The sequence below is a fragment of the Nicotiana sylvestris genome, chromosome 7 (assembly GCF_000393655.2).
Source record: "Nicotiana sylvestris chromosome 7, ASM39365v2, whole genome shotgun sequence".
Classification (NCBI taxonomy): domain Eukaryota; kingdom Viridiplantae; phylum Streptophyta; class Magnoliopsida; order Solanales; family Solanaceae; genus Nicotiana; species Nicotiana sylvestris.
Genome location: NC_091063.1, coordinates 169,545,276 through 169,559,059, shown reverse-complemented (window position 1 = coordinate 169,559,059; position 13,784 = coordinate 169,545,276). Strand labels below are relative to the sequence as shown.

Below are 13,784 nucleotides of genomic sequence, written 5' to 3'. Positions count from 1 at the left end.
TCAACCCACCACCTTAATCCTCAACTTCCACACCTTCCTATCGCTGGTCATGTCCTCGATTAGATAAAGCGCCGATATGTCTTGTCTAATCACCTCTTCACAATATTTCTTTGGCCTACCCATTCCCTTCCTCAAGCCCGCCATGGTCAACCTCTCGCACCTTCTAACTGGGGCATCTATGTCACTCCTTCTCACATGTCCAAACCATCGCAGCCTCAATTCCCGCAACTTGGCTTCCATTGATGCCACTCCCACCTTGTCCCTAATAACTTCATTCCTGATCTTGTCTTTCCTGGTATGTCCACACATCCATCTCAACATCTTCATTTCAACCACGCTCATCTTATGGACATGGGACTTCTTGACGGGCCAACACTCAGATCCATACAACATAGCCGGTCTAACCACCACCCTGTAGAATTTACCCTTAAGTCTAGGCGGCACAATCTTATTTTATAAAACCCCTGAAGCTAGCCTTCATCTCATCCAACCCACTCCAATGCGATGAGTAACATCACCGTCAATCTCCCTGTTGCCTTGGATTATAGACTCAAGATACTTGAAACTATCTCTTGTAGGAGTGACTTGACTATCAATTTTTGCTTCCACTTCTTCTTCATGCCTCCGAACTTGCATTTCAAGTATTCAGTTTTCGACCTACTCAACTTGAAACCTTTGGACTCCAGCATCTGTCTCCAAACTTCTAACCTAGCGTTAACACCACCTCGCGTCTCGTCACTAGGGCAAACAAAAATGGGCTAAGGGCTGATCCCTGATGCATCCTCATCTCCACAGGAAAATGCTCTGAATCTCCCCCCGCAGTCCTCACCCGAGTCTTAACACTTTCGTACATGTCCTTAATCACCCTAATGTACGCTACTGAGACTCCGCTGACCTCCAAACATCTCCATAATACGTCCTTCGGGACTTTGTCATAAGTCTTTTCTTGGTCAATGAATACCAAGTGCAAGTCCTTTTTCCTTTCCCTATACTGTTCCACCAATCGTCTCACAAGGTGATGGCTTCTGTGGTTGACCGTCCCAATATAAATCCGAACTGGTCCTCAGGATTGGCAATTAAATATTTATATATATTTAATATTTTTTTTTAATCAAATACAATATTTAAACAAAAATTACTAAGTTCGGCTGAACATGCACCTAATAAACTCGCCCCACTTGTCTACCTCTTCTTATCTACGTGGCTACGCCCTACCGAGTACTGATCATTTTGGTCAAAAGATAATAAAAATTTATAAAAGATCACTTTTCCCTCTATTTAAGTTCAATAATGGTATTATGGTAAACGTTTTCCTTAAATTAGTTTTTCCTATGATACCACACGAGCACTGAAAATTTTGTTTTCAACATAATTCTTTTATATTATCAAATCATCTTAAAATATAAAAAATAAGATCAGTAAGCTGAAAATAATGCACATTACCTAGCAGAATTTAAAATATATTGCAAGTATATAAATTCTTTATAGCCAATTGTATAAATTAAATCTCTCAAGGAGCTTTTAATCCTTGTGCTTTTCTTTTTTCCAAATAGATGATCCAAACGGCCAAGCTTAAATATGCCAAAGCTCAATTTGACACTAGTATGAGACAATGTAGGTACAAGTCCCAAATCCAATGCACATTTAAGCTTCCACCATGAGAATTTGCTAGTTAACGTATTATGAATAGCAAAGAGAAGCTTTGACCAAAATGAAAAACATCAAAATCAGAAAATACTACAAAATGCATATCAAAGTTGCAGAACCAGCAGTCAAAAAATGAGACATGCTCACAAGCCTATAAGAACTCTCTCAGTTCAGAACACTATTAAAACATCTCGCGACAAAAACTATTTGAGTCTGCTATTATTTCGCAGGGTCACATACTACAAAGGGATTTTATTTGGCAGAACAAGTACTCCTCCACGTCACATTCAACAGTGCAAATTTAGTAGGGCTCGACAGGCTTGCGGAAGCTTGCTCCAGCGTACACAGCGTCTGATCCAAGTTCCTCTTCAATCCTCAAGAGCTGCATGGATAGAATGAACATAAACTCAGAACTGTAGAAAGACTATCAAAGTGCAAGGGGTGTAATTTCTAGAAAAAGGAACCACATTTTGTTGACAAGTGAAAGAGAATTAACATTTTTTGTTGCAAGAGTAAAGCTAATGGCAGTCCACTTGAGGGATAATTACCTGGTTGTACTTGGCGAGACGCTCTGACCTGCAAGGAGCTCCAGTCTTGATTTGTCCCTGAAAGTTTCCAGGAAAACTCATTAACACCCGAAACTGGTATAAATAAAATCCACAGATACCATTGATTATCATGACCAAGAATGCTTAGAAACAAAATTACCGTTGACAATCCCACGGCGAGATCAGCAATGAAGGTATCTTCTGTTTCTCCACTGCAACAATTAATTATAGGATCATTAGCTAAGTTTTATGAAATAATATAAGCATGACTATTAGGATAGTTTTTCTATTCCAAGCGTTATTGCTAGAGATCATCCTATATTTACCTGCGGTGACTGGTCATTACACCCCAACCTGCCTGCTTAGACATTTTCACAGCTTCGATACTCTCGGTCACACTGCCAATTTGGTTAACCTGTCGCACATAGAGTAAGAAATGGTTAATCCAATATCGAAGTCAAAGAGGAAACTTTAAGTATCATGGCCAAAATATATGATTTATTAGCCGATTGGATGATACCTTGAGGAGAAGTGCATTGCAAGTCTTCTCTGCAATTGCCTTGGCGACCCTCTGCACATATATAATAAATAGTTATACATGGTGATAAACAACCTATAGAAAATTACTGAAGTGCCAAGAACTGAGAGATGTATACATTTTCTTTCAACGGACACGCACGTAACAAATGTTGTTAACGCTTTAATCTTACCTTAGGGTTGGTGACAAGGAGGTCATCTCCCACAATTTGTACTTGTTCCCCCATCTCAGTAGTGAGCTTAGCATAGGTCTCCCAGTCATCTTGGTCAAATGGGTCTTCAATTGAAACAATAGGGTACTCGGACACAAAAGTCTTGTACAAATCCTTGAGTTGGTCACCTGATATCTTTTGTGAGCCATCATTGTTCTGCAAATAAGAATAAATATGAGCAAATCTCAATAACATAGCAACAGTTTGATCACATGACCACCTCCAAAAAAAAAAACAGAGTTTGAAAGAAAGCAATGCAACACTCATTCATTGAAAGGACTTGCCTCTTCTTTGAAGTTCAGGTCATAACTTTTGTCCTCCAAGAAGAATTCAGATGCAGCAACATCCATTCCAATGACCACCTAAACGGAAAATCATCTCAGCCACCAGGTTTCCCACAACAGTTATGAAAAAAAATTATGGTGTGATTCAACAAGTAACTGAGATACTCACCTTTCCAGTATATCCTGCTTTCTCAATGGCTGTCTTGAGCAATTCAAGTCCTTCCTTGTTCTCCTGAATTTTGAAAAACCATAATCATGTGAATGAACTAGGGTAAACATTCAACAGAATTGTAATAGACCAGCATAAGAATATACTTCACCTGGATGTTAGGAGCAAAACCACCCTCATCACCAACATTTGTGGCATCCTGACCGTATTTCTTCTTGATCACGGCCTGCAGTTACAGTAATTGTTTAATCAGAAAAATTAAGACAAAGAGAGGACGAAAAACAATATAAGAAATTTAAACTAAATTATGAGCCTGAATGGAACCAAAGAAACCAATCATTCCTCTTAATTCAAAGCATGTCTACTTGTTTTGATTGTGTAAAAAACTATTGGTTAGAGGTAATAGAAGTTGTCTCAAACCTTCAAATGGTGATACACTTCACAGCCCATTTTCATGGCCTCCTTGAAACTAGAAGCTCCAGTGGGAAGGATCATAAATTCCTGCAAAATAACTACCAGTCAGAAACCTTCATCTAAATAGCACTCAGATACATAGTGGAGGCAGATAAATGACATACCTGCATTGCAAGTTTGTTTCCGGCATGTGATCCACCATTAATGACATTGAAGGCAGGAACTGGCAACACCAACTTCTTGTTACCAGCCAGATCAGCAATGTGCTGCAACACAAAGAGGCAGTTTAAAATAAGAAAACATATGATCGCAGATTAATCCAATTGCAAATATAGCCTTAATTTGTGCTAGTGGCCATTAGTTGCTTGAATTATCTTTTTTCCTTTGTAATATTTTTTTTGGGGGGTGGGGGGTGGGGGGATAATATATTTGAGCAGTAAGATCAAAGTTATGACGCTAAAGTTAAACTAACTCAAACAACTTATGGTACCCAAACATGGGAAAGATTAAAGATCCATGCAACTTCAGCATTGCCAATTGAGCGAGGATTCAATAGTGATGTAAAGCTCTTAAGGTGTAGTAACTCTTAGAGTGTGCAGTAGACTCCAAGAAAGACAATTCTTTAGTATATACCTTGTATAGTGGAACATTCCTTGCAGCAGCACCAGCTTTACACACAGCAAGTGATACAGCTAGGATGGCATTTGCACCAAGCTGAAGAAAATCCAAATACAGTTAAACTAATGAACAATGAACTTCTGATAATAGAAGAGTGAACTTGATACTTATGCATTAACATGAATACCTTTTGTTTGCACCAACCCCACTCATTTTGAGTTCCGTCTAATTCATGAACCATGAAGTTATCAAGACCAGTCTGATCAGTTGCATCCTGCAAAATAATAATCCTTGTATTTAAGGTACCATTTAATCTATCAAACAATGGAGAAACAAACATAAAAACAACTTAACAAGGAAAAAGTCTATTAAAATAAAGATAATCAACTAGGGAAAAACCACAAACCTTGCCGATGAGAGCAGGGCCAATGATTGAGTTGACATTGTTAACAGCCTACATGGACAGAACAGATTAAAATAATTTAATCAGCATTGAGAAGTATATTCATCAATCTAAAGCTTTAGAGTGAAACACCAACCTTTGAGACACCCTTTCCAAGGTATTCAGACCCTCCGTCCCTCAATTCAAGGGCTTCATAGATTCCTATAAAACAAATCAAGAGGATAAATTCAATAGACCGAAAACAATGGGAGAAACAACAAAAGAAAACTCAGTACCGAAAATGTTAACAGTGTTTAACACAGAACTGAAGGAAGCTAAGATTCACATTATCACCCAAATTGAACTATACACAAATCTTAACAAACTTCCCCTCAAGAAGATTTATTATCTTCATATAACAGATGCCATAAACACACAAGTGTTTTAAATTTTCCAGAAGTCTCAGATTCTATAAAGACTTATCCAAACAAAAAGTACTGATTCTTTAAAACATTTATACTGAAATATAAAGGCTCATTTTCACTCCATTAGCCACATATGGGCATAATAACTCATAATAGAAAGGGTGAAACTACTAAACTGACAGCCAATTAATAAACCAGGAACTAAGATTTCAACTATATGAGTAACTTAACGAACAGATTACACATCTGCATAGATATTTTCAACACATTCTCATAAATCTATGTAAAAGAGTCACTATACACAAAAGATAAGTAGATCTTTACCTGTGGATGCACCACTAGGAACAGCAGCTCTTGCAAATACACCGTTTGAAAGAGTTACATCAACCTACACATATATAAACAACAAACCGACCAAATCAATACATCTAAAAAAACAACCATATCTACGCAACAGATATAAACAACACTTGTCTATACACATAATCAGTCACTCCTAAACAACCTCCTTTTGAAAATCAAAATATAACACAAAAAAACTATAGTAACAACAACCGATTTAACAAAATCAGAATATAAAAACAAAAAAAAAAAAAACCGGAATCTTCAAACAGATCGAAAAAAACATAGAAAAATACTGAAAAAAAGATGGAGATCTAAACGAAAACAAACCTCAACGGTAGGATTACCACGACTGTCAAAGATCTGACGGGCCTTAACGATTTTGATAGTTGCCATAGATCTGTTGTTAAGAGAGAATAGGAGTCGTAGTAGAAAATGTGGAGAGAAAAAGTTGGTTTTTTCCAATGAGCAAAGGATGAGAAGCGATACCACGTATATGTAGAGGAAGTTGGGTTAATTACAGCCGTTGATTTTGGTTTTATGATCTTGATTAGCATTTTCATATATTAGTACTACTACTTCTTATTTTTTAATTAAATTAATTGGGCAAACTCATATCTTGAACCTATTTTCTTTTTGGTCTGTGCCAAAAACAATGACCCATTTTCTTATTTGGAAATAATTTACCTTTATGCAATGATTTATAGTCACACAAAATATATGTGCCTCATTTTACACCACAAATTCAAAAGTCTTCCCTCTTTTTTTAAACTATGTATTCAATCAAATTGGTTCAGGTAAATTCAATTTTTTAAATCTATGTGCTTTGTAAAACCCCTCGAGTGTGTCGACATATTGTTACTTCTAGATCTTGGGTGGGTTCCAATGAAGAAAAGTCGTTATATGTTTTTGTCTTTTTTTCAAATGTACAAATATTAATTCAATTTTATTTAGTGAAGTGAAGTGAAGGATTTAGTAAATTACTTAGTATTTAGGAAAGATTATAATCTTAATGAAGTTTAGAGAAATTGTATAGAATTAATGAATAACTATAATTAGACACAAATTGAGATTCCATTAGTATTATAAAAGGTTTTGGTCGACGAATAATGTTAATATTTCGGGAGTTAAAACACTTTATTCTTTGATAATGATTTTCTCAAGAAAATTAAATATTTTAGATATTAATCATAATAATTTATTATTGGTCATGTAATTTTCAAATGTAAAACAATTGACGTAAAAAGCTTAAAGAATTTATGTTTGAATTTACATAAAAATGCAGGTGCTTTAACTCACATATTGCGAATCTTTTTACATAAATTAGGACGGAGAAAGTAAATACTATTTGTTGCCCTCATTTTTTTTCAAGTAAATAGAATTAAATTATTTATAAATTATCAGACGTAGTAGAAATTAGCATATATGACGATATTAGTGCAAAATATGCCTAAATTAGACGTATATAACAGTAATTTATTTTACTTTAGTTTCTCTTTTTTTTTTCTTTTGTAATAAAGCGCTTTTTCATGCTATGCTCAAATTTGTTAGTTAAACTAATTTCTTATACTATGGAATGCTATGAGTTTTTTGTCCTTGATTATTAATTTAATTTATGCAATCTTATAGATGTGGAAGAGATAAATAACTCTATTTAGGAGATGCACTATTTTCTTATATACTTTCACCGAGTCATTCCAAAAATATAATTACTTGCAACGTTTTGGCTAAAAACAATGTACAAAAAGAAAAATCATAAAATAACATGCATTTCATTATTGGGCAATGTGGTCAAAAAGAAGGAAATGTCAAATAATAACTGCAAGTGGTTTCTTGGGCTACAAGCAGGGACAAAGTATGTTATTTTTGGATTCGGTCGAACCGAGTAACTTTGGTTCAGACCTTATATTTATCTTAAAACATACATCGATGTATGAAAATTATTAATTTAAAATTCAGTAACTTAAATAAATTAAAATTTCAAACACATAAGATTCAATTTCTGGCTCTGCCTCACTCGAGACTGATGAAACTGCCTACTTCAAAATTCACGAGAATATTCTTTCAAATGGTGCCATTGTACCATTGGTCTTATTTCGTGGGGTCACAAGAAAAATGCAAAGAGTTAGATTATCAAAATTGACACGAGAGAATTACCACTCTTTAATTATATTTTTCATTACTTTAAATTTTCCATTATCAATTTTAAAAGTCCAGAGAAATAAGCGTTCTACTAACAAATTAGACCTTTTAAAGATATCATATAATTTTTTCACAAAGCAAAAAATGAAAAAAAGAATAAAATAAAAGAAAAGAGAATATAGAAAGAAAAAAAAAGATAAGTAAGGTGGAAATCCTGTCTTTTCACCTTTCAATTCGATTCTATTTCTCCTATTTCTTTTTCCGCAAGAAAAAAAAGAGAGGATTAATTAATTAATTTTTTTTTGCCTTGAACAAGAAGTTTCATAAAAGATAGAAAAATTTCCTTTTTATAATAAAGCATATTTAAAAAAAAGAAATGTATAGCAATAGTGGAAAAAATAATTATTTAATGAAGGGAAAGTATATGTAGGAAAGTAGGCAATAATGGGTATAAATTATAATACAACTTTAGGCGTGGTTTGGCTCGTCATACCTTATAGTAGCAATTTTATAATATTTGTTTTTTCTGATAGCAATTTTTTAATAATATAGCCACAAAAGAAAGCCATGAAATTAATCACTTTTCAAATACATGCACCTTTAGTCAACCTAAAGAGTGAAGGCCATTTTGCACACCTTTTCTTCCACCTACCTATATGACGTTTTCCTTCTTTATTTTCACCTTTTTTTTGTGTGTGGGGTGGGGTGGGGTGGGGTGGGGGGCTTAATGATGTAGAATGTATGACACTTTCAAATATATTAAAAAAAAAAAAGCTATTTCTTTGCCACTTCACGCTACTCATCTCTAATCTCATGTACCTATTTATCTCTCCTCCTTTGTCACCCTACTTGTCGAGAAGTTTTATTTTGTGTCTCATACAACTGACACTAGTTGTATTAGGCTCCTTTTGAAGGATTGCGTATAGATGTTCGTAACGTGCAGCGGAAGACAATAACAATCCTAAGCAAATCTTTTCGTGTTTAAAATTTATTTATATGTCAAAGATCGGATCTAAGGCGTACCTGGTGAAAAGAGTCTCGTTTCAAATTTTCTTCGATAGTGCGAAGACTCTATGCGTATCCACACCGAGACTCATCCTTGCTATCAATACTTTGATCAATGAAACCCGCAAACAAATTGAACGAAGAATATTGTGTTGAAATTTTTCTCAAAAATCTAAACTCAAAGGTAGAAGAACAAGAAACACCTTTCTTGCAATTGTATTTTCTCTCCTGGCTTTGTAATGCACTCTCACTTTCACAATGTGATTTTTCCTCTCAAGAATTAATTTTGCAAATTTTCTCCATCACCATTTATATATCATTACTTATAAACCCTTTTCCTATTTGGTTGAGGTAATGATTTACTTAGGATAAAAGCTTATTCCAAAAATAAATTTTATGAAACAATTAAAGAAAAATTTGTAGTCCCATTCTAAATGGGTTGTTGCCGGTCAACGTCCTTCATGGACTATGTACGTGACTTAGCAAATTCTAGAATTGGATTTCTTTTCCATAATTTTCAATGGAAAATTCCAATCCTTTCCATATATGCATAATGGCTGAGTCCTTTAAGGAGTTTGAATTAAATTACTGCCGTAGGAATTCCTTTATGGAATTCCATGTCCAATCAAAATTGGAGTGTTCTTTATTAATATTTTATATATACGTCTTATATAAATAAATATTAATTATATATATCACATATATATATATTTCAACTAAGAGATATAATTTAATTTTCTATTCCAAATAGAAAACTTCAATTTGTTCACAATATTAATTATATCATCTGTGCTAGCAAAGAATATAATAATATTTCACTTGGACTAATAACTAAAACTATTTAACTAATTAAATTCCTTAATTTAATTATCAAATAATAAGTTAATTAATCCTTTAGCAAAGATCAGAACACTCATTACTGTGTGACCCCATAGGTTCAATACTAAACCGGTAGTAAATTGGTCACATCAATATACTAATCAAGGGTGGCGTCTAGCAACACTCCTTAACGACCGAATATAATTAAGTATACAATTTACTCTCAAGAACCAGTAGAAGAATAATGTATTAATTCCTTCTGTCCTTATAGCTCTGGATCACCCTAGGATATGGTTCAACTGTCAAATTCTAATAGGCGACCAACTATGTGTTCATGTCAAATATAATCAACCATTGAATGGCCTAAGAAACTCATTTCTTCTTTCATTCAATTGTCCTGGCCAAGGTCTTAGTTTGATCGTTTATAATTTATAACAACATGGAGCTTAAACTCATTACCAAGAGTTGACAGATTCTATCTTGATCAGTCACTAATTCTACAAGTATTCAATCGTACCCAATATCCTTTCAACTATCGCCCTAGGGCCATAGGTGTCTATTATTAAATCACAACAAACAACTTGTCAATTACTATGACGATCTTAGGTCAAAGAAAATTCTTACATCACATTCTTCAAGATAATATTCTATTGACAGTTAATGGTAATTCTAACCATTATGAATTATCCAATGAGTCGGTTCAATAATCATATCTCTATATGCATCATCTATCTATGTGATTTAGTTAATGAGATCAACTAATCTTTATCCAATAAAGTCGATCACATAAATATTGATCTAACCGGATTACTAATGTCCAAATTAATAATTGATCAAGAACAAATTTATATTAAATTATAAGAAACTTCACTCTCATTATCATGATCTCCATCACAATGTCAAGTCTTAAAATTTAATCACGGACCTTATCAAGTTAATCAAATAATTAAAAATAACTATGATAAAAGAATATCAAATGCCATATATTTTTATATCAAATAACGTTCACAAAAATATGTTCAAATCATCAAATATGATATTGGATCTAGGGCATATCTACTATATCCCTAACAATCTCCCACTTGCACTAGAGCCAATTGCTCTTGTACTTCATTCCCAATTTCCACTTGTTCTTGCCAAATTTATTTGCGCCAAGAGCTTTAGTGAATGAGTTTGGAGTATTTTCCTTTCTATTAACCTTTTGAATCTAGACGTCTCCACGCCCAGTAATTTCTCTTATCAAGTGATCCCTTGGCAGAACGTATTTGGATTTTTGATGTGATTTTGGTTATTTTGCTTGAGCAATGGCTCCAGTGTTGTCACACAACAATGGAATTGTACCTTCTATTGAAGGAACCACACCAACTTTAGTTAAGAACTTTTTCATCCATACAGCTTCACTGGCTATTATATATTCTGCTTCAGTCACTGAATCAACTACTATAGCCTCTTTGGAAAATTTCCAACTCACCACATCACCATTTAAGGTGAATACATAACCAGAAACAGATTTGCTATCATCTATATGAAGAGAAACTTGCACAATATAACCTTCAAGTTTTAATTCAGAATCTCCATAAATGAGAAATTGGTCTTTAGTCCTTCTTAAGTACTTAAGAATGGTCTTCACCGTCTTCCAGTATTCCTCACCAGGATTTGTCTGATATCGGCTAGTCACTCCAAGTGCATAAGCCATAGTAGGATGTGTACATGTCATGGTATATATGATAGCTCCCACTGCACTAGCGTATGAGATCCTACTCATGCGTTCTCTCTGTTCAGGTGTTTTAGGACAATCCTCGCTACTCAGAGTAATTCTAGTGCCTATCGGTAGATAGCCTCTTTTGAAATTATCCATATTATACCTCTTTAAGATGGTATCAATGTACAAAGACTGGGAAATTCCAATCAGCTTCCTAGATCTATCTCTATAGATCTTTATTCCTAATATATAAGCTGTTTCTCCCTAGTCTTTCAAGGAGAACTGTTCAGATAGCCAAATCTTGGTACTTTGCAATGCCGGCATGTCATTCCCTATGAGCAATATATCATCAATATACAACACTAAGAACATAATTTTGCTCCCACTAACCTTTTTGTACACACAAGGTTCTTCTTCGCATCTAACAAAATTGAACTTTTCAATTGTCATGTTAATGCGAATATTCCAACTTCAAGAAGCTTGCTTTAGTCCATAATGGATCTTTGTAGCTACAAATTTTATTATGATCAGACGAAGATGTGAAACATTCAGATTGTGTCATGTACACATCCTCTTCTAGCTCACCATTAAGGAAAGTTGTTTTACATCCATTTGTCATATTTCATAATCATAGTATGCTGCTATAGCAAGCAAAATCCGAATTGATTTAAGCATTGCCACGGGAGAGAACGTCTCGTCGTAGTCGACTCCTTCTTTCTAACGATATCCCTTGGCAACAAGACGGGCTTTGTAGGTCTCCACCTTTCCGTCTGCTCCAATCTTTTTCTTGAAAACCCATTTACAACCTATATGTTTTATATCCTTTGAAGGTTCAACTAAAGTCCATACTTTATTTTCCTTCATGGATTCCATTTCGGATTCCATGGCCTTTTGTCATTTCTCATAATCAGAACTTTGTATATTTTCTTCATAGGTCTTAGGGTCATTATCTTTATGATCAACCTCATTTGATATATCATCTTATACCATTAAATTTAATCTAGTTGGTAAATGACGTTCTTGTGTAGACCTTCTACGAGGTACTTGTACAACCTGGTCACCTTGTGTTGGATTTGGTTATTGTTCAATTTGGTTTGGAACTGGTTCATTAACATATTCTTGAACTTCATTTAGTTATTGAACTTCAACCGTTGAAGATGGCAACTTCCTTGCCAACTTCAAAACATCCAATAAAGATTCTTCAACTTGAGTCTCATGATCTTTATATTGTGTTGATTTATTAGTTAGGCTTACATCCTTTCCATATCTCATATGGTGTCGTAGAGACTGAATTAGTGGGAACTTTATTAAGTAAGCATGTTGCTGCTTCCAAAGTATATCCCCATAAATTTATTGGAAGATCAGTGAAACCTATCATAGATCTCATCATATCTAATAAGGTTCGATTTTTCCTTTCAGACATACCATTGTGTTGTGGTGTTCCTGGAGGTGTCCTCTGTGAGAGAATCCCATTCTCTTTGAGATATCTGGGTAAAATCTTCACTAAGATATTCTCCACCTCTATCAGACCTTAGTACTTTGATACTTTTACCAGTCCGCTTCTCAACTTCACTACGGAATCTTTTGAACATTTCAAAAGATTCAGACTTATGTTTCATAAGATACACAAATCCATATCTTGACATACCATCAGCGAAGGTGATAAAGTAAGAATATCCACTTCTAGCTTGAATTTCCATGGGCCCACAAACATCTGTATGAATTAGTCCCAATAATTTAGAAGCTCTTTCTCTACTTCCAGTAAATGGAGATTTGGTCAATTTTCCTTTGAGACGAGATTCACAAGTTGGATATGATTCAAAATCATACTTGTCAAGGTATCCTTCCTTGTACAACTTGTTAATTCTTTTCTCTCCAATATGACCAAACTTACAATGCCAAATGTATGTATGATTTACATGATCATCTCTTTTCCTCTTAAGACTTGAAACATGCATAATCGAATTAACATTCACATTAGGTAAGACATAAACATCATGTTGGAGATAACCATTCACATATAAATTATCACCATAATTATAGAGCAAATACCATTGCCTATAATAATGCGAAAACCACGTTTGTCTCACATAGAAGCTGAAATATGTTCTAAACAAATTTAGGAACGTAATAACAATCATCCAACATAAGTACTTTGCCCATAGGCATTATTAAAGAAATTGATCCTACAGCTACGGGCGCAACTTTTGCACCATTTTCAACTTATAGATTAACTTCTCATTTCTTTAGTTTCATACTTATCTTGAACCCTTACAATATATTGCAGATGTTATAACTGATGTCAGTATCTAATACCCACAGTGAAGAATTAGTAGTAGCTAAAGAGACCTTGAAAACATTTTTCATTAATGTCTTACCTTGTTTCTTGTCCTTTAGAATTGCAAGATACTCCTTGCAGTTTCTCTTCCAATGCCCTTTCTTCTTACACTGAAAACATTCAGCATTATATATTGACTGCAAGATCAAATCTTTAGAAATCTCTTCACCAAGCTTGTACCCCAACTTCTCATGTTCTTC

At 34.3% G+C, this 13,784-nt stretch overlaps 2 protein-coding genes across 2 annotated transcripts; both read right to left on the bottom strand.

Moving 5' to 3' along the window:
* LOC138874120 (uncharacterized) lies at positions 1-342 on the bottom strand. The gene has a single exon (XM_070152623.1). The coding sequence runs from the start codon at positions 340-342 to the stop codon at positions 1-3; it is 342 nt and encodes a 113-aa protein (XP_070008724.1).
* Positions 343-1,727: 1,385 nt separating this feature from the next.
* Positions 1,728-6,116, bottom strand: LOC104215959 (enolase-like). The gene is made up of 17 exons (XM_009765903.2): positions 5,909-6,116; positions 5,561-5,624; positions 4,969-5,033; positions 4,836-4,883; positions 4,617-4,703; positions 4,445-4,525; positions 3,976-4,077; positions 3,818-3,898; positions 3,549-3,623; positions 3,398-3,460; positions 3,229-3,306; positions 2,906-3,100; positions 2,716-2,766; positions 2,522-2,610; positions 2,356-2,407; positions 2,196-2,252; positions 1,728-2,029 (listed from the first exon to the last, which is right to left on the bottom strand). Exons 1-17 carry the CDS (start codon positions 5,972-5,974, stop codon positions 1,949-1,951), a joined length of 1,335 nt encoding a protein of 444 aa, XP_009764205.1. The 5' UTR covers positions 5,975-6,116; the 3' UTR covers positions 1,728-1,948.
* Positions 6,117-13,784: the final 7,668 nt, after the last annotated feature.